Source organism: Denticeps clupeoides, chromosome 14 (assembly GCF_900700375.1).
Source record: "Denticeps clupeoides chromosome 14, fDenClu1.1, whole genome shotgun sequence".
In the NCBI taxonomy this organism is placed as follows: Eukaryota; Metazoa; Chordata; class Actinopteri; order Clupeiformes; family Denticipitidae; genus Denticeps; species Denticeps clupeoides.
In genome coordinates, this window is record NC_041720.1 from 1 (window position 1) to 17,500 (window position 17,500).

The following is a 17,500-nucleotide window of genomic DNA, read 5'->3' on the forward strand; positions in this document are numbered from 1 at the left end:
GATTAAACCCCCCAGTTACAGATCCTGATCTTAGATTAAACCCCCCAGTTTACAGATCCTGACTAGACTAACTAAACCCCTGTTACAGGTCCTGATCTGAGATTAAAATCCCTGTTACAGATCCAGATTTTAGACTAAAACCCCCCACTACAGATCCAGATCTGAGATTAAAATCACTGTTACAGATATTGATCTTAGACTAAACTCTGTCACAGATCCTGATCTTAGACTAAACCCCCATTACAGATCCTGATCTGAGATTAAAATCACTGTTACAGATCCTGATCTTAGTCTAAACCCCATTACAGATATTGGTCTGAGATTAAAATCACTGCTACAGATCCTGATCTGAGATTAAAATCACTGTTACAGATATTGATCTTCGACTAAAAACTCCGTCACAGATCCTGATTTTAGACTAAACCCCCCATTACAGATACTGATCTGAGATTAAAATCACTGTTACAGATCCTGATCTTAGACTAAACCCGTTACAGATCCTGATATGAGATTAAAAAACAACATTTATTTCTTATATAGCCCATAATCACATACAGTATGTCTCAATGGACTATGTCTCAATCCTGTTACAGGTCCTGATCTGAGATTAAAACTTTGTTACAGCCCCCGTTTGACCAGTGAGATTAGAATCTTTATCTACAATATTAGTACCGTATAGAAAATTTAGCATTTGGATTTGTTTTAAAAAATACAAAAAACAAAACTATGTTGAGTCTGTTGAGTTACAACATTACGTTTAAAGAACAGTGTGCTTATTGTTGCCAGTTTGTGTGTGTGTGTGTGTGTGTGTGGTGTGTGTGTGTGTGTGTGTGTGTGTGTGAAGTTTTTTTGTTCTGCATACTGAGTGGTTTGTTGGGGGTCTCCGTGGAGACGAGCAGTCCTGCCTGTCAGAACACGTCAACAAACACACAAACATTCACACACACTCCCACTAACTAACACAGGACGCCGGGATCTATTCACACACACACACACACACACACACACACACACACACGCATGTGTACAGAGGTCTTTTGTAGCAGGTCAGACCCCTGAAGGAACTTGTGGGGAGATGCTGAATATTAAAAATGGAACTGTGTGTTATGTAATGCAGCTGCCACAGTACCCGTGTGTGTTATGTAAGAGAACCACTCGTACCCACAGCCTTCTTATTAGAACATCGTTACAAGTCTGGTTTTTCCAGGCTGATGTGGTTTTACGGATTTGATATTAAAAGAGCCCTGTCTCATATCTCATCTGCATATTCATGTTCAGGAGCGTGGCTGGGGCTCAGATAACAAGATAATTGGTGTTGAATGAGGAGAGCATCTTCTGGACGACTGAGCCAGGATAAAGCTGCATGTGATGGGGGCAGATTTGCTCAGATAATTGGCCGACTTGTTCGGCTGGTGGCACAACGGGCCGTGATGAAACCTTTTGTCTGTCGAACATCAGTGCTTCCAGTATTTAGTGTGTGTTTGTGTGTGTGTGTCACTTCCACGCTCTGTGAATTTATAGTTATTCCTCATCAGCTTTTTTTGCACGATGACCCCATCTTTGATGTGCTTGCTGGATCCCTTTGGTTCCCCATCAGCCCTGCATGTGAACTCCCATGGATCCCCGAATATGCAACTCTCAAACGTGCAGGAGAGAGACAGCAGACTTGCGTTTAACAAGAGCAGAAACTCCACAGGACCTGAAGTGTGAACATGAGACGTGCAAATGGCTCCCCACCATCTGGCCCGGGGGAGGGAGGACACTCCCGTCACCCTGGTCCCATTTAGAACCTGACCTCACAGGCTGTCGGCCTGTAACAAGGACGTGCAGGGAGCACGCATGAAGGGCAGAATACACAACCGTGCACAATCATGAAGTTTTATATTTACGGCATTTACCAGACGCCCTTATCCAGAGCGACTTACAGTCAGTAGTTACAGGGACAAGTCCCCCCCTGGAGACACTCAGGGTTAAGTGTCTTGCTCAGGTACAAGATGGTAGTAAGTGGGGATTGAACCTGGGTCTTCTGGTTCACAGGCGAGTGTGTTACCCACTAGGCTAAATAAAACGTGTTGTGCTTTAGTTACCATCGCGATAAAGTCCCATAAATCGGCCGTTCCACCGTTTTGTTTCCATGGCGCCCGTTGAAATGTCCCCCCCGCTCAATCGTCTGTTTCTATGGAAGACGCTCCGCCCACGTGGTCGGCGGGCCCGCCTTCTGATTGGCCCTCGGTCGTAAAATGGGAGGGGCCCGCGCCGAGATTGCGCCCTGGCCCCGCCCACCGGAGCTCCACGGAGTCGCTTTTCTCTTCTCGACTCGCCGAGCGCTGCGGCGGTTCCGACTCCATCTTGCGCAGAAAGGCCGACCCATGGCTCCGGTGTCGGGTCCGCTGGATCGTTAACCCGCAGTTCGCGGCCGTTTCCCGCCGAGGTTGGAAAAAAAAAAAAAAAACAGCATAAAAAAAAGCTAGGATGGTCCGCGCGTAGCGGTTCGTTCGTTCGGTTCCGGTCTGTGGATTTAAAGCCCGGAGCCTCGGGCCGAGTCAGCATGTGGGGCAGGACGGAGTTCGGAGACGACCTGGGCTTGAAAGCAGGTAAAGTAAAGCGCAGTTTTTACTCCGACGTTCTAACGGGAACATAACGGCACTCCGGCGGCTGGAGACGTGCCAGCGCGGCCGGTTCTGGTTCCGGTTCCGGACCGGACCGCTTCTCTTTGTGTCTGTGTGTCTTTTATATAACGAACCCGAGGTCGGTCGTCATCCCCCTCGCTGCATGACTGGCGGACAAAAGGCACGGAGCGGCGCTCTGTCCGTTTCCGGTCCCGCAGGGAGAACCAGAACCGCCACGTTTCCATGGACGCTGGTCCACTGCCGGGGTCTGGGCTCCTGGTTCCTGGGTTCTGATTGGCTGCTGTGGAAGAGGAAGCTGGGCCACAGAACCCAGTTCTGGGGTTAAAGGAACCTTCCCGAACGCTCCAGAGTTCTGCCAGGTCCTGCAGGCTGTAAGTAGGACGGGCTCGGTGGATTAGAACCTTTAAATAGGTTCTAGTGCATAGAGCCGGAGGTGCTGAGTCACATGACCTTAACCTTCACCGCAGGTTCCCGCCATCATACTGATCAATACACACACACACACACACACACACTTCATCAGGGTAATGCGTGCTTGCAGGTCCCAGCATGCATCTCCTCACAGAGCAGACCGGAACACCAGGACGCACGGTTCTACGCATGGCTGCTGTACGCCAGGAAGGAACCTGAAGGAACGTTACTTCCTGTGTGTGTGTGTGTGTGTGTGTGTGAGAGAGCAGATTTGTAGGAACATACGGCAGCCGAACTAATCAGCTTTTAATCGAGGTGCATTCTCTTGATCATTTCTGATCCTCTTATCGGACAGAGACGAGCCGGCCAATCAGGACGCGGCGCTGGGGGTCCTCAGACGGTCCCTGAGTGTGTGTTTATATCATTTCAACGCACGTCGGTTGTGAGTGTGAAGATATCGTACTGATGGTAGAACTGCGTGTATGAGCGAGTAACGACTTTTTCTCCTGGTTGGTCCAATTTCCGTGCGAAATTCCGTGTTTTCCGTGTGTTTTTTCGCTCTGGGGACCTCCTGCTTCATGACCGTAATATTGGGGTCCCTCTTTCTGGCCCCCCAGGCTCCAGCACGTCCTCTCCTGGATGGGTTCCGGGCGGCGACTCGGCCTGGCAGGTCGGCAGTAGCAGCCGCGCGAGACGCCACAGCACCGCCTCCGACAGCGGCGACACCGGAATCGGCACGTCCTGCTCCGACAGCATCGAAGGTAAACCGCTGGTTCCGCACCTCTTCTACAGCACCAAACGGAACTCCGGATTTACTGCGCTCCAGGGGTCCGCGTTGATGGGGAATTTGTAGACGGTGATTTGTTGACGTATTGGTGTCGGTTCCGAGCAGGACAGAGACCTGGTATAGAAACAGCACGGTGCATGGACTGTTCTAGAAGGAACCAGACCAGTCCTGGGTCGGGGTTCTTCCATTATCATACCTGAGGTTCTAGACTGTGTCTAGAACCTCAGCAGAACACCCACAACGCAGGGAAGCTGCGGTCGCATTACGACGGACCATCGTAAAATCCCAATATAATCATTGATCGGCCCTCATTTCACGGCACGATCGATCCGCCTACTTACCACGCTGACCGATCACGCCAATTATCATCTTCCACACCTCTGATTGGATGATGGGTGTTTTAGTTCATTTTGGGTGTGTGTGTGTGTGTGTGTGTGTGTGAGAACTCTTTGTTGTCATGGTGGCAGGAGATGCCCTCCACGCCCAAAGGAAGTGTTTCCGTGGAAACCGCTCATCAACTTGTAATTGGGGCCCCGTGTGACTATAATTTCCAGTTTGTGGCCCCGCCCCCGGCCACCATTTCACCGGCTGACAATGGAGAACAGGGGAAGTAGGGAAGTAGGGCAGCTCTGCGGTGGTGCCGCGACCCGGGCTGGTCACGTGACGACGGCGTAGCAGCTCGTAACCTGGTTACCAGCAGCAGTGACCGGGACGCTGGAGACACTCTGGTCGGGTTTGAACCTGGGACTCCGGTCCAGAGACGAGTGTGCTACTACCACCCGTGGACCGCACAGATGTTTTCTGGAACGTTCCATGAATTAAAAGGTCCGGCTGCTGAGATTCCGGTTTGGGAATGTCGGTTGTCCTGCCGCGCTCGCTGTGCCAGTGTCCGCCCTGACCTCCATGGTCGGGGCGGGGTTCTCCTCGTCTCGGTGCAGCTGACCGGGTTACGACGTGCGTCTTCTGAATGAGGACAGTAAGACGGGACGCTGGATGGAAATGTAGGGCGGCGGCAGCGGCGGAACGTCCACGAGCCGGAATTCTTTCGGGTCCGGGGACAGACGCAGATTAAATCTCCGGCCGCGCCGCTAACTGTCATCTGTTCCGTATGGGGACGTAAAGTCTTCTCTCTGTACACGCTGTTTTCCCAACTTGCGGAATTTTGGCTTCTTGTGGGACGGGAAAATTCTGCTGCTTCAGCTCGTCTCTCCGTCACGTGAGATCTTCAGAGGACAAAATATTTCTCGCCTTCGCCTTGCACTCCGTCACGTAATTAAATACTTTTGTGTCCAGAAGAATGAACCAGAAGACCCGGGTTCAAACCCCACTTACTACCATCGTGTCCCTGAGCAGGACACTTAACCCTGAGTGTCTCCAGGGGGGGACTGTCCCTGTAAATACTGGGTGTTAGTAGCCTGGTGGGTAACACACTCGCCTGTGAACCAGAAGACCCAGGTTCAAATCCCACTCACTACCGTTGTGTCTCTGAGCAGGACACTAAACCCTGAGTGTCTCCAGGGGGGGACTGTCCCGGTAACTACTGACTGTAAGTCGCTCTGGATAAGGACGTCTGGTAAACGCTGTAAATGTAAATGTGTCCAGATGACTATTCCGCCCCCCCGGAGTTCCCGCGGTAGAACCCCGCCGGGGTGTCGGGTGTCCCGCCCGGGGGAGCTTGGCGGGTGACGGTTTCACCTGCTTTCGTGACCTTGAGGACGCCGGCCGGTGGACTCGGGTTCTGGTTGAGAGACGTGACGCGGTGAAACCCGGCGCCGCGGGCGGCCATGACAGGTAGAGGTTCCTCCTCCGCGGTGGATCTAGGCCGCGCCCCCCCGACCCTCGTCTCTAATTAAGCGGCAGCATAATTACTTCTGGGCGTCGCCGGTGCGGCTCCGGAATACCCGGGCGGGGCCGGCGAAAGGAGGTCGCTTGGTATTTACGGAGCTTCCGGCTCCGCGGTGCCAGATGACGTCCTTGACCCAGCTCGTCCTGGTGAGGGGTCCTGTGGACTGAAGGTGGCCGCGGTTGGTGCCTGCATGATCAGCAGAGCGATCTACGGCCAGAGCGGACAGGCGTCTTTACGTCCCCCTGCGCTACGGCGGTGTCCCTTTTCGGACCTTCTTATTTTGGCGGTGGGATCACCGCAGCAGGTATCGAGTGCAGAGCGCCGGAAATATCCTCCTTCTCCTCCCTCACCACGCCACGCAGCAGGGGACGCGATTCCATGAGGTCCAGCGGCAGAAATCTACTTTTAAGTGGATTCGCGCGGCCATTTACCATATTTACCAGTAGTGACAGGGACAGTCCCCCCCTGGGGACACTCAGGGTTAAGTGTCTTGCTCAGGGACAGGATGGTAGTAAGTGGGATTTGAACCTGGGTCTTCTGGTTCATAGGCGAGTGTGTTACACGCTAGGCTACTAGCACCATGTCACTGTAGAGGTGCTGGGACACGCCCAGTGGTTTTATACGTTAATAAACTATTTATTATCAGAAATAACCGATGGACGTGGGACAGAGTATCGTGATGTCCAGGTGAGGTTTGGTGAACTTGGTGGTGATGAACCAGCAGATTAGCTCTGTCCGCGGGGCCGGAGCGCCCGTCCAGCTGCTGCAGGTCCATGAAGGACGAAGTCTGTGCTCGGTGTGGAGGTTCGAGCGGAACGCTCCCTGGCTCCGCCCGCCACGCCATTCCCAACTTCCCACTTAACTCCTAACTCGTTTACAAGGTGATGCGCGGCGATGCCAGGAAATTGTTCTTTTCTAAAGCGGGTTCCAGATTGAATTTCTTTCTTTTCTCCGCGTGTCCAACCTGACCTTTAACCCCGAACGCGTCCTGCATACAACACGCTGCACGTTTCTAATGAAAAGACACGGCAGGACAACAGTTACAGCGCCACCTACGTTCTCCACGTCTCCGCGTGGACCACAACGTTTCAGATAACGTTCTCCTGCGGACGGGGCTTTAGTCGCCATCAAATGATGTGTTTGGTCCACTGGTCTGGGGGGTCGTGGCGAATCCCGGCCAGTTCGTGGCACCACGTGTAGGACGTGTAAAAGTCTGGAATGTTCTTCACTCGTTTACCGTTTCTATGTGTGCGAGAAATGAACGTTCCTCGGGGGTGACGTCTTTACCCCGAATGTTCTTGTAAAAGGAGGCGGTTTGAAGTTCCGCCAGATCTCTCCGGTTCCCAAGGTAACGGGGGAACGGATCTCCTCCACGGAACGTCTCAGCTGGTTGGTATTTGTTGGCAGAGCTCGTCTCCGTTTGATGGTTTCTTCAGGAGGACGTTTTTGGCCGTGAAGCTCGAGATGAACGTCCTCGAGTGTCTGGTGGGACTCCGCTGCATGATGACTCATTTCCGTCCCTTTCAGCGGAGCTCCCGTCCCCCGGAGTGGTGATGGGAGGCGGGACCTGTTCTAAAGTAGGTTAGCTTCTCCCAGAGGATTCCACACTTCCTCATCAGGCTTTTGGAGTGTGTGTGTGTGTGTGTGTGTGTGTGTGTGGAAGCCAGAGCGATGTTGCCGTCCATGTGGTCACAGGTGGGCTGAGATCAAGATGTTTGAGGGTCAGGATCTGCAGATCATCATCATCACAGCTGATCATCAGAAGCTCCAACTTCACACCTCCAGGCCGCTGGAGAGAAGCTGCAGGTTTGTTGTTCTGTTGTCGGGTGGAACGTCTCACCTCTCTGTCCCATTAAATCCTCTTTCAATGTGTTACTGGTTCTCTGGTGAGGACGTGCAGGGACGTTCTGATGGATCAGTACCTGCGTATTGATCAGATGTTGAGCAGTTGAAGGTGCAGGATGAAGTGTGTGTTTGTGGTACCAGGTTCTCTCGGTTTTTTGTCCGTGTTGTGATGTTGTGCGGATCATCAGCGTCTCCTGAACTCGTATTCAGTGTGTGTGTGTTCCTCTGCTCCTCCCACTGCAGGCCACAATTACATTGTGTTGAAAGCTCAGCATATTTTAATGTGAACACACACACACACACACACACACACACTCTCTCACACACACCACACACACACCACACACTCTCTCACACACAGCTCAGCATTTCATCTCGGTCTCTAATGATCAGTTTCCCTCAGTTACCTTCAACAACAATCCACACCCTGCTGTTCATTATACACACACACACACACACACACACACACACACAGCCTGAGGGTGTTGCTCTCTGTTTCCTGTGGTTGCTCAACACCCCGGCGGCGTTGTCGGTGTGTGTGTGGCGTGTGGCAGTGTTGTCGTTCCTTCTGTTTGTCCGGTGCTGAGAGTCATGTGACCTGCCACACTAACACACACACCGGTCCAGCGTGCCGTGTGAGGACTCGATCCGGGTTCTTCACCCCACGGAGCTGCATGACTGGGTTTACGCTTCTGGGATTTCCACACTGCAGACTTGGGAGTGTGTGTGTGTGTGTGTTGTCTATATCTGGATCACTATGATGTTTTCACGAGTTCCTCGCCTTAATAAATCTGTCCCTCTGTCCCTCAGACCGCTCCAGCTCCAGCACCACCCTGTCCTTCCAGCCGCTGCGGGGTTCCTCCGGGATCCCCACGGCCCACGTCATGCCGTCCCCTTCCAGCTCCGCCCAACTCGGCGCTCCGTCCCCCTCTCCAGCCGGGAGTCCCTGGAGCAGCTGCCAGCTGCCGTCCCCCCTAGACACGCCCCTGGACATGAAAGACCCCCGGCCCGTGCGGCGCTGGTCATCCCTGACCCGACTGACTGGGCAGGAGAAGACCAGCCCCACAGGACGGGTCTCGTCCTACCGGGCCGACGCCCACGGCTCTCTGGACCGGGGCCTCCTGTACGGGTACAGGCAGGACCCCCACAACCATGACCTCTCGTCCCTGGGCTTCCGCCGCCTCTCGTCCTCCGTCGCGTCCACGGACACCAGCTCCTCCCGCTACCGCTGCGACCCGGCCGACGGCAAGACGGACTCGTCCTGCTCCTCCCCGCTCAAGCCCGCCACGCTGGACCTCGCCTACAGTGCCTTACCCGAGAGCAAGCCGCCCACGCCGGCCCACAGGGCGGCGCCAGGGGGCTCGCCCATCCAGCCGGCCGTCCGCACCCAGATGTGGCTGAGTGAGCAGATGGAGTTCCGGCCTGGGCCGGATGGGTGTGGCCTGGCCGCCTGGCAGCAGGACAGACTGAGGCAGGAGGCGGAGCTTACTCAGGTAATACGCCTCGGGCCTCCAGTAATGGCAGGTTTCCACTTTCTAATTAGATCGCTGGTTCACCTTCTGTCACATGGACACAGCCGGTTGGTCTCCAGGACCTTACTAGATCAGCCCGGTGGCTGACTGATGGAGTCCGTCTCCCTCTGGTGGACAGATTGGGGAAATGCGTCTCACGGCCACATTATAAAAACCATGACGTGTGTGTTGAATGTGTCGTTACGGATTAGAAGATACAGGCAGAGAGTTTGATATGAATTGTGAAATAAAAAGGCAAGATGCTTTATTGGTTCTTGTTAACTGTTAATACAGGAACTGAGTTATAAACAACACGTGTCGTCAACTCGCATTACGTTCACTTCCTAACAACTAAAGTGTCGTATAAGTGTGCGCTCCGTATAATATTTACACCAGAAACCCCACTTTTGTCTCGTCCCACGTCTGTGATAAAAACACACACACCCACACCCAGATCTCCAGGTGGCTGCCTGCAGTTCATCAGTTTCACCAGCAGAGGGCAGGAGGCGCATCTTCACGCTTCAGTGTTGGGGCGGGGTGGGGTTTGTCATGGTCACATGAGCTTGACCAGGATGAGCATTAGGAGCAGCACCACCACGATGAGCAGGAAGTTGAGGAGGAGGTTGAGGCCGCGGTTGTTCACCAGGTCCATGGTGGGAGGAGCCAGGAGGCGGGGTTTCTGGCCGAACGTGGCGGACGAGTGGGTTACACCATTCCTAGCTCCTTTCTTACAGGCTGCTGTGGAAAGAGCTGGATTTGACAGACAGGACGAAAATACAAGTCATGATTGTCCGACAGGAGGGTCAATATGGAGCATTCCTATTGGACGGTCCCCATTTATGGCTTTATTCTCCAGTTCAGTGAGAAATCGTGTTTTGTTAGCTGTGATTTTAGTAGTAGTTTTAGTAGTTATTTTATCTACATTAACGTTCTTCATTTTAATACGTTTCATTTATCACATGTAACGCTGCCTGTTGGGCTGACCTCTTCCTGACCTCTAGGGAGTGTTAGTGTTGTGTGAAAGTGAACACCAGACACACACACAGCGGTGCTTGGGAGGACGTTTATTACACAGTTTGTGTGCGTGTAGGGAGGTCAAGGAGGCACATCGTTGTCAGCAGTGCATTGTGGGTACAGACAGTGTTTGGTGGCATGCAGGGGGAGCGGTGACGGACACACCCATGGTTCTGTGTGTGTTAAAGCACTTCCGGTTCTCCTGAATGAACTCGTCGTGCTACACGTGAGACAACTTCCCTAACGACCAATCATCTTACAGAGAACAGGACAGAAAGTCCCCTAAACTGCCCTCCCCATGACAATTTCTCAAGTCCCCATTGGCCCTGTGAGGAGACCCGTGGCCCCACCCCCTCACATTAATTGGACGATGATGTAGATGAGCATGAGGCAGATGACGATGAGGCAGAAGTTGACGAAGAGGTCCTGCATGTTGCGCTTGGCCTGCGGGTTTATCTCCATGGTGGACGCCCGGCGGATGGCCGAGCGGGTCATGTGACTCACTTTCTCCATGACTGATTGGCCAGCCAGCAGCGAGCCAGGAGGCGGGGCTTTTGCAGCGGTGGGTGTGTGTGGCGGCAGCTGCTGGAGGTTAGTGCAGAGAACAGATGGTATGGAAAGGAGAGAAGTGTGTAGCAGTGGGGAGGGAGCAGTGAAGAAATGACGGACAGATGGTTGTCCAGGTAACCAGAGGCTTCGTGGGCGGAGCTGGTGGGAGGAGCAGCAGAAAAGGTGAATGAGAGGCGTGGAAGACATTCAAATATCAGTCTTATGGGTCTTAATGTTAAACTCTAATTCAGGGTTCTTCAACTCTGGACCTCTGGGTTTCAGTTTTCCCAGGTTACTGATTCTGGAAAATTCTAATAGAACCAGACGCTGAAGCAGCGTTGTTGGTTTTTCACACACCCACATCTTCATCCCCAACCCGAGGGTCCATGCAAATTCTGGTTACTGTCTGTCTTTGAGGAACACTCTGGGGGTTGGAAAGATCTACCACATCCCGTGTTTTAAAGTCCATATCTGATCTTCACAACCGGTCTCGGTTACTCGCATTTGAGCAAATATGGGTTCTCACCAGGGTCCTGCAAGGACTTAGTTCCCTGGGAATGGATGCAAGCTTTGCAGCAGGTGGGATTTGTTCTCTGAGGGGAAGCTGGTCTGGATTAACAGGAGCCCTGGACTCTTGTCCATCCTTCAACACCACAGCAGTTAACGCGTTAACGTGTCCTCTGAGGACGCTTATCTGCCGCGGCGCCGGTGGTGAGCTGCTGACAGCCGCGGCGCGGTTATTCTTAGGCTCGACCTCCGAGAGGCTCGGTCGCTCTCAATGACGAACGCGCCTCCGACCCGGCCGACTTGCGTACCGTCCCTGCAGCGTAGGCTGCGTGGCGTCCTGAGGACATTTTTTTTCATGTTGTCTCGCGCTCTGGGACACGTTCCCACGGCGGACGCTGGTTAAGTACAGCCACAGGGAATCGTGGGTAAGTCGCATGACAACGCGCCACCATGTCTGTGACGGCCTCTACAGGCTTTTCGCCACTCTGGGACGTCCCCTCGAAAGGTCACCTGAGATAAGATAAACCGCCACGCCCGAATGGTCGATCTTGCCCTTCCTTCGTCTGCTGCCTGTTGGACAAGATGGAAAAGTTTACGTCGGAAACCCGGAATATCTTCACCGCGGCTGCCAAACAATCTCGTCCCGACATACTAAATAAAGCGAGCGGCCAGAATACCGAAGAAGGAAACGTGGAAAGTTGCGTTGGCTCGGCTCCTGGACAAATAATTCATGTTGGGATTGCGCGCAGCGTCCAGCTGGCTGGTCGGGAGCCCAACTTTCCATGAGGGTCAGTCGGGTCGTGTCGGGGGAGGGGCCGCAGTCGACAGACCGTAACGAGGTTCTGACATACGTCAGTCCTGCAGGAACTTCTAATGAGGGTTTAACGAGGACCCGGGCCCCTACGAGGAGAGCGGGATGTCTGAGGGTCGTAACGGCGTCGCCCCGAAGCCCTCAGCTGTCCCGACTCCGTATAGTTTACCATGACTACAGGATTATGTTGGGGCGGAGTCACAGATTAAAAAAAAAAAAAGTAAAAGTGAAGTGATTATCACATGTGATGCACAGCACACGGTGCACACAGTGAAATTTGTCCTCTGCATTTAACCATCACCCTGAGTGAGCAGTGGGCAGCCATGACAGGCGCCCGGGGAGCAGTGTGTGGGGACGGTGCTTTGCTCAGTGGCACCTTGGTGGATCGGGATTCGAACCGGCAACCTTCTGGTTACAGGGCCGCTAGGTCACCACCGCCCCACCCCGTAAGACCACTTTCCATGCTGCAGCATTAATAATTCACACAAATAATTCATCATTCGCTATAAAAGTTCCTCAAGAACACCCTACATCTAAACACGATAAAGCCAACACGTCTGCAACTTTAGGGATGTTAACTGAGGTCTGAGATCACCTGGGGAGGTGGTGGTGGCCCCTTAATCAGAGGCTTGTGGATTCGAGTCCCGAACCGCCAAGGTGCCACTGAGGTGCCCTTGATGAAGGTCCCGTCCCCTCACGCTGCTCCCCAGGCACCTGTCATGGTGCCCACTGCTCACCAAGGGTGATGGTTAAATACAGAGGACACGTTTCACCGTGTGCACCATGTGCTGTGCCTCACATTGACAATCTCTTCACCTTCATCTGGTTACAGATCTGGTGACATCTGAGATCTGCCTTTAAACTTGTTTTTTAATTCCTGATGATACCTGGACATACACAGGCACGGCACCGTAGAAGCTACGGGAATTTTCCGCTTTTAATTTGACACCAGGAGATTGCAGCGACATGGAAATATTTTATGTAAAATTTCCTGTTTTACAGTCTAATCTGTTTCTGTAATTGGACTCTTCTGTGAGAAGAGCAGTAGAAGGTCGCCAGATCATGAAAGAAGTCTACGGCTGAACGGCAGTTTTGGTTGGTGGTGGGGTTCTGTAACTCCACCTGATGCTTTGGGTGGATGTGTGTGTGTGTGTGTCTGTGAGGTTGTGGGTTGGAATTTAGAACAGTTGTGGATTTGTGAGAAAATCATCTTCTCTGTGAATCTGGATCATTCCCACACCAAACGTCTGGAATTCTGTCAGAAACTGGTGGTGTGTGTGTGTGTATCTTACCTGGCTGCTGGACCTTGTGTGATGTGGAGGACGCTGTGGGACGTCGCTGTCACTCCGGGCCTCAGGGTGTCTGGGCGCTTGGTGGATCCGTCCGGAAAGTTTATGGAAGAAAAGTGGAGCGGGGAGATGAAGGGAGGGGTGGAGCGAGGGAGAGAATGAGGAGAATAAAAGGACAAAATAGGAGTGTCCTCGTCCCCACCCACCTCACTCACTCTACCCCCTGTCTGTGTGTGTGAGACAGAAAGAGCAGGCATGACCAGACACACAGACTCATGGAAACAAACGGTCCAATCACCTGGCCTGGGCGAGTCCGTTCGATTTGGAAGTGTGTGTGTCTCTGTGTGTAAGTGTGTGTGTGTGTGTGTTGGATCTCCGTCTCTTATTCCTGTCTTTCCATTTGTGGGATTAACTCTGTTATTTAGATTTTGTGTGTGTAGTGTGTAGCATGTGGTGTATGTTGTGTGTGTGTGTGTGCTGTGTGACCTCTGCGAGCCACAGAAGGGACAGTAGACACGAAGGACCCCGGGAATTCTGGGAAAGTTTACTCGACTCTGCTGTTCTCAGCCTTCCCTCCGTCAGAGAAGAAAAATGAAGCCCCCAGTTTTAGATCCACACACACTTCCTTATGAGGACATGTAGTGGAGCTGGAGGAGGCGGCGGGGGCGGGGATGAGGAGAGGTGGGCGTCGGCCTCTCAGGGTGAAATATTTGTATTATTATTTTTTTAACATCATGGTTTTGGGGCAAAAATGAACACGACGAAATATGTGATTATATCATCAAATATGATCGATTATTATGATGGTGTGTGGGGTAATAATTCAAACCGAGAAACCCATGTCTGCTCAGGTGTCTTCAGATGCTGCTGCCATCAGCTGCAACACACACATCACACACACATGGCTCACCTGGTGTTCTGTTCTCAGCACACAGATAAATCACACAGACACACATACACACACTTGGCTTCAGACCTGCCACAGTCCAAAAAAACAACACACACACTCCTGTCAGCACCTACGAATGTGTGTATCGGTTCTAGATCCAGTCCGATTCGGTCTGATTTTGGTCTGAATTCAACCCCGAAGATCTCTGCTCTTGTATATTTTAGTGTTTGTTGTCATGGTGACAGCCTCCACCATGGTGGGGTAATTTTACTGTGTTATGGAGCATGAGTATACACACACACACACACACACACACACACACTCCCTTTAGAGTATGTGAAGTGGGATGAAGATGTTTGTAACTGGAGCACCTGGTTCTTGTCAAGAGCTTGTGTGTGTGTGTGTGTGTGTGTGTGTGTGTGTGTGTGTGTGCGCGCTACATTCCTCTGGATTCGCTCAGACCGCGCTGCTGATATACGGCCCCTAATCGCTCTCCATTTTTAGCCCTGAACTCGGGACAGAGAGACGGGACACAGGGTCTGTGTGTGTGTTTGTGGGGACATGTGGGGACACGCCCGAAACAGGTCCTGTTAGATTGGTGTAGGTCGGTAATGTGTGTGTGTGTGTGTGTGTGTGACCGTTTCCTCTGCGTTCCTCTCAGCAGGTGCTGACCAACGCTTCACTTCCAGTCAATACCCTGGTGAAGCTGAAGGAGGGTCTGCTGCGCCAGAGGGAGCTGGAGATCGACAGGTGAGGGAGCAGAACACACACCCACACACAGACACACACCACAGCTGAAGGTCCCCACTAGCCCTGTATAAGAGAACAGGTGGCACGGAACATAGAACCTTCCTGCTTGTTTATATTCTGCTGCACCACGGTCCAGAGAACCTGGTGCGTCCGGAGGTCGTGCTGGAGTGATGGAGTGCTGGAGCGGCGCGTTTCAGGAACGTTCTGACCTTCAGCAGTCGTGATTGTAGCGGCATGTTCCTGAGCGCGTGTGCGGCGCCTCTGAGACCTGGCTGCTGAAACGATGCTCGGTGCCAGAGGAAACAGGAGACGCTGGCATTCTCTCTCACACACACACACACACATGCAGTGACCTCTGCGGCCAGCTGGTGGCGCTGCCATTGGCTGTTTGCTCATTTTTTATTTTCTGCTACAAACAAATGGTTAAACATGTCAACAACAACATCATTTATTTCTTATTTAGCCCATAATCACATACGGTACGTCTCAATGGGCTTCGACTGACCCTACAGGTGACCCCGACTCCAGGAGAGAGAGAAAAAGAAAGGAAGGAGTGATGCAGAGAGGGACGCCATGAATACACTTTTTCAAATTCTCTCTCTTTGTGTTCTGCAGACAGAAGCAGCAGATCCTGCAGCTCCATTCCCGGATCCGGGAGAACGAGCTGAGGGCCAAGCAGGTCCTCCAGAACCAGAGGGGGCGCTGTGACGAGCCCTTCTATCTTAAACCCAAGGTAGCTGCTCATGCTCTGCACAGCCGGTTACCGTCACCCGCAGCTTCGTACGCGTACGAAGCGCCGTGAGGCGACAGGAGAGAATACGCTGCAGTACAGTTGAGGGCGGGGCTTGGACTCGTGTGATGTTGCACAGGTTATCCAATTAAAAGATGAATTTTTATGGTAATGGGCAACTTTTATTGACATGGAGGTATCTGGAAAATGAACCTTAATGGGGTTTTAGTGAACAAGGTTTAAAGGGGGAGGAGCCTGTATGCGTGACTACTTCCTGATTCAGGACTTTTTAAACCCCCTCCCTTTTTTCCTGGTTATCTTGATTTAAATAAGAATTGCGCTCCTTGATCCTCTCCGTCCTGCCCTTTCCTCGTCTGAAGTGGACGTTCTGGACGTTCTGTCGGACGTGTACAGTTATCTGGTGTGACTGGCTGTCTCTGGCAGGACCCTCATTACGAAGCGCCCGTCCCGCCGACCCTCCTGGAGCACGCCGCCCCCCTGTGTGGTGAAAGTGCCGAGTTGGGACGCAGGCTGGCCGCCGCCGAGCTGGAGGTCGTCCACCTCAACGAGTTCCTCAAGCAGAACACGCAGAAGTACACCGAGGACATCAAGAAGCTGGAGGAGAAGGTGGGTGGAGGAGCAGTGGCCCGGTGTCACGACTCCATGGTGCTCGTACTGAGGGTGTGTGTGTGTGTGTGTGTGTGTGTGTGTTAGATGAAGACCCGCGACCGCTACATCAGCAGTCTGAAGAAGAAATGTCAGCGGGAGCAGGAGCAGAACCTGGAGAAACAGCAACGTGTAGAGACTCTGGAGAAATACCTGGCAGACCTGCCGTCATTAGACCAGGTACACACACACACAATAATCTGGCTACTGCCCATCAAACAATCTGGGCGTGGCTTCACCAGCAGGGGTCAGTAGGTTACTGACGTCCCGTCTCTCGTCCTACCAGTTGGGGGGCCTGCAGCTTCAGGTGGGGGAACTCCAGACCCGGGCCACTGATCTGGGGAGGAGCCTGGAGGAGAGCCGGGCGGAGCTCCAGGACAAGGAGGCGCTGATCCAGAAGCAGCAGAGGAGAGAGAAGGAGCTGGTGGCCACGGTGCAGAGGTGCGGCGGTTTCCTGTTCGCTTCATGCGTTTCTGGTGTTTATCTGCAGCGTTACGTGGTGGGCGGAGCCATCAGCCTGCACTTGTGTGATTTATGGTAACAGTAACAGTAAGGAACGTGTGACTCTGTATTGTATCATGTCTGAACGTAGTGAAGGCCTGAAGTACCTGAAAGTTTTAAAATGGCGAGTAAGTTTGTGGATGGAGCCACAACAGTGAATGGACACCAGGAGTTAGAGCGAGGGCTGCACGATTATGGCCAAAACGACAATCACGATTGGTGAATATCCCACCCAGATCCTGGTTCAGTCCTTAGTAACCTCACGACTGGACTACTGTAACTCCCCTCTAGCTGGTCTACATCTATGTACCATCCGACCTCTACAACTCATACAGGACTGATGTTCAACCTTCCCAAGTTCTCCACACCGCCCCTCTACTACGTTCCTCCACCGGCTCCCAGTAGCTGCACGCATCAGGTTCAAAATACTGATGCTGGCCTACAAAGCCAAACATGGAGTAGCACCATCCTACCTCACAGCCCTTATTACACCTCGCACTGCACCTGGTATACTCCGAGCCTCCAGTACTGCTCGCCTGGTCCCTCCATCTCTGAAGGTACGAGGAAGACGCTCATCTAGACTCTTCTCCGTCTTCCAGCTCAGTCACTGAGCACCTTCCTCTTTAGAGAAGATTTAGATGAACTTGTAACCTTCTTCTCGTCTGACTTCTGTATAGAAACTAGAACAGAGTGAATAAATAGATGTATTCATAGTTGGGGGTCCTAGTGAACCAGAACTGACCACTTCATCCATGGTAACTTGA

The 17,500-nt window shown here is 52.6% G+C and overlaps 2 protein-coding genes across 6 annotated transcripts in view; one reads left to right on the forward strand and one right to left on the reverse strand.

Annotated features, from left to right (window-relative positions):
- The first annotated feature begins 2,290 nt into the window (after positions 1 to 2,290).
- LOC114803276 (centrosomal protein of 85 kDa-like) overlaps positions 2,291 to 17,500 on the forward strand; it is an 18,362-nt gene continuing 3,152 nt past the window's right edge. For 2 of the 5 annotated variants that reach the window (XM_029002742.1, XM_029002744.1), the window contains exons 1-8: positions 2,291 to 2,594; positions 3,659 to 3,802; positions 8,330 to 9,012; positions 14,751 to 14,839; positions 15,455 to 15,572; positions 16,014 to 16,196; positions 16,284 to 16,415; positions 16,522 to 16,676. In XM_029002742.1, coding sequence (XP_028858575.1) covers positions 2,549 to 2,594; positions 3,659 to 3,802; positions 8,330 to 9,012; positions 14,751 to 14,839; positions 15,455 to 15,572; positions 16,014 to 16,196; positions 16,284 to 16,415; positions 16,522 to 16,676 — 1,550 coding nt within the window. In that variant the 5' untranslated portion in view covers positions 2,291 to 2,548. The other 3 variants (XM_029002743.1, XM_029002745.1, XM_029002746.1) reach the window with 3 other exon arrangements.
- LOC114803278 (cardiac phospholamban-like) lies at positions 10,080 to 13,471 on the reverse strand. The gene is made up of 2 exons (XM_029002747.1): positions 13,204 to 13,471; positions 10,080 to 10,752 (listed from the first exon to the last, which is right to left on the reverse strand). The coding sequence occupies exon 2, from the start codon at positions 10,555 to 10,557 to the stop codon at positions 10,399 to 10,401; it is 159 nt and encodes a 52-aa protein (XP_028858580.1). The 5' UTR covers positions 10,558 to 10,752; positions 13,204 to 13,471; the 3' UTR covers positions 10,080 to 10,398.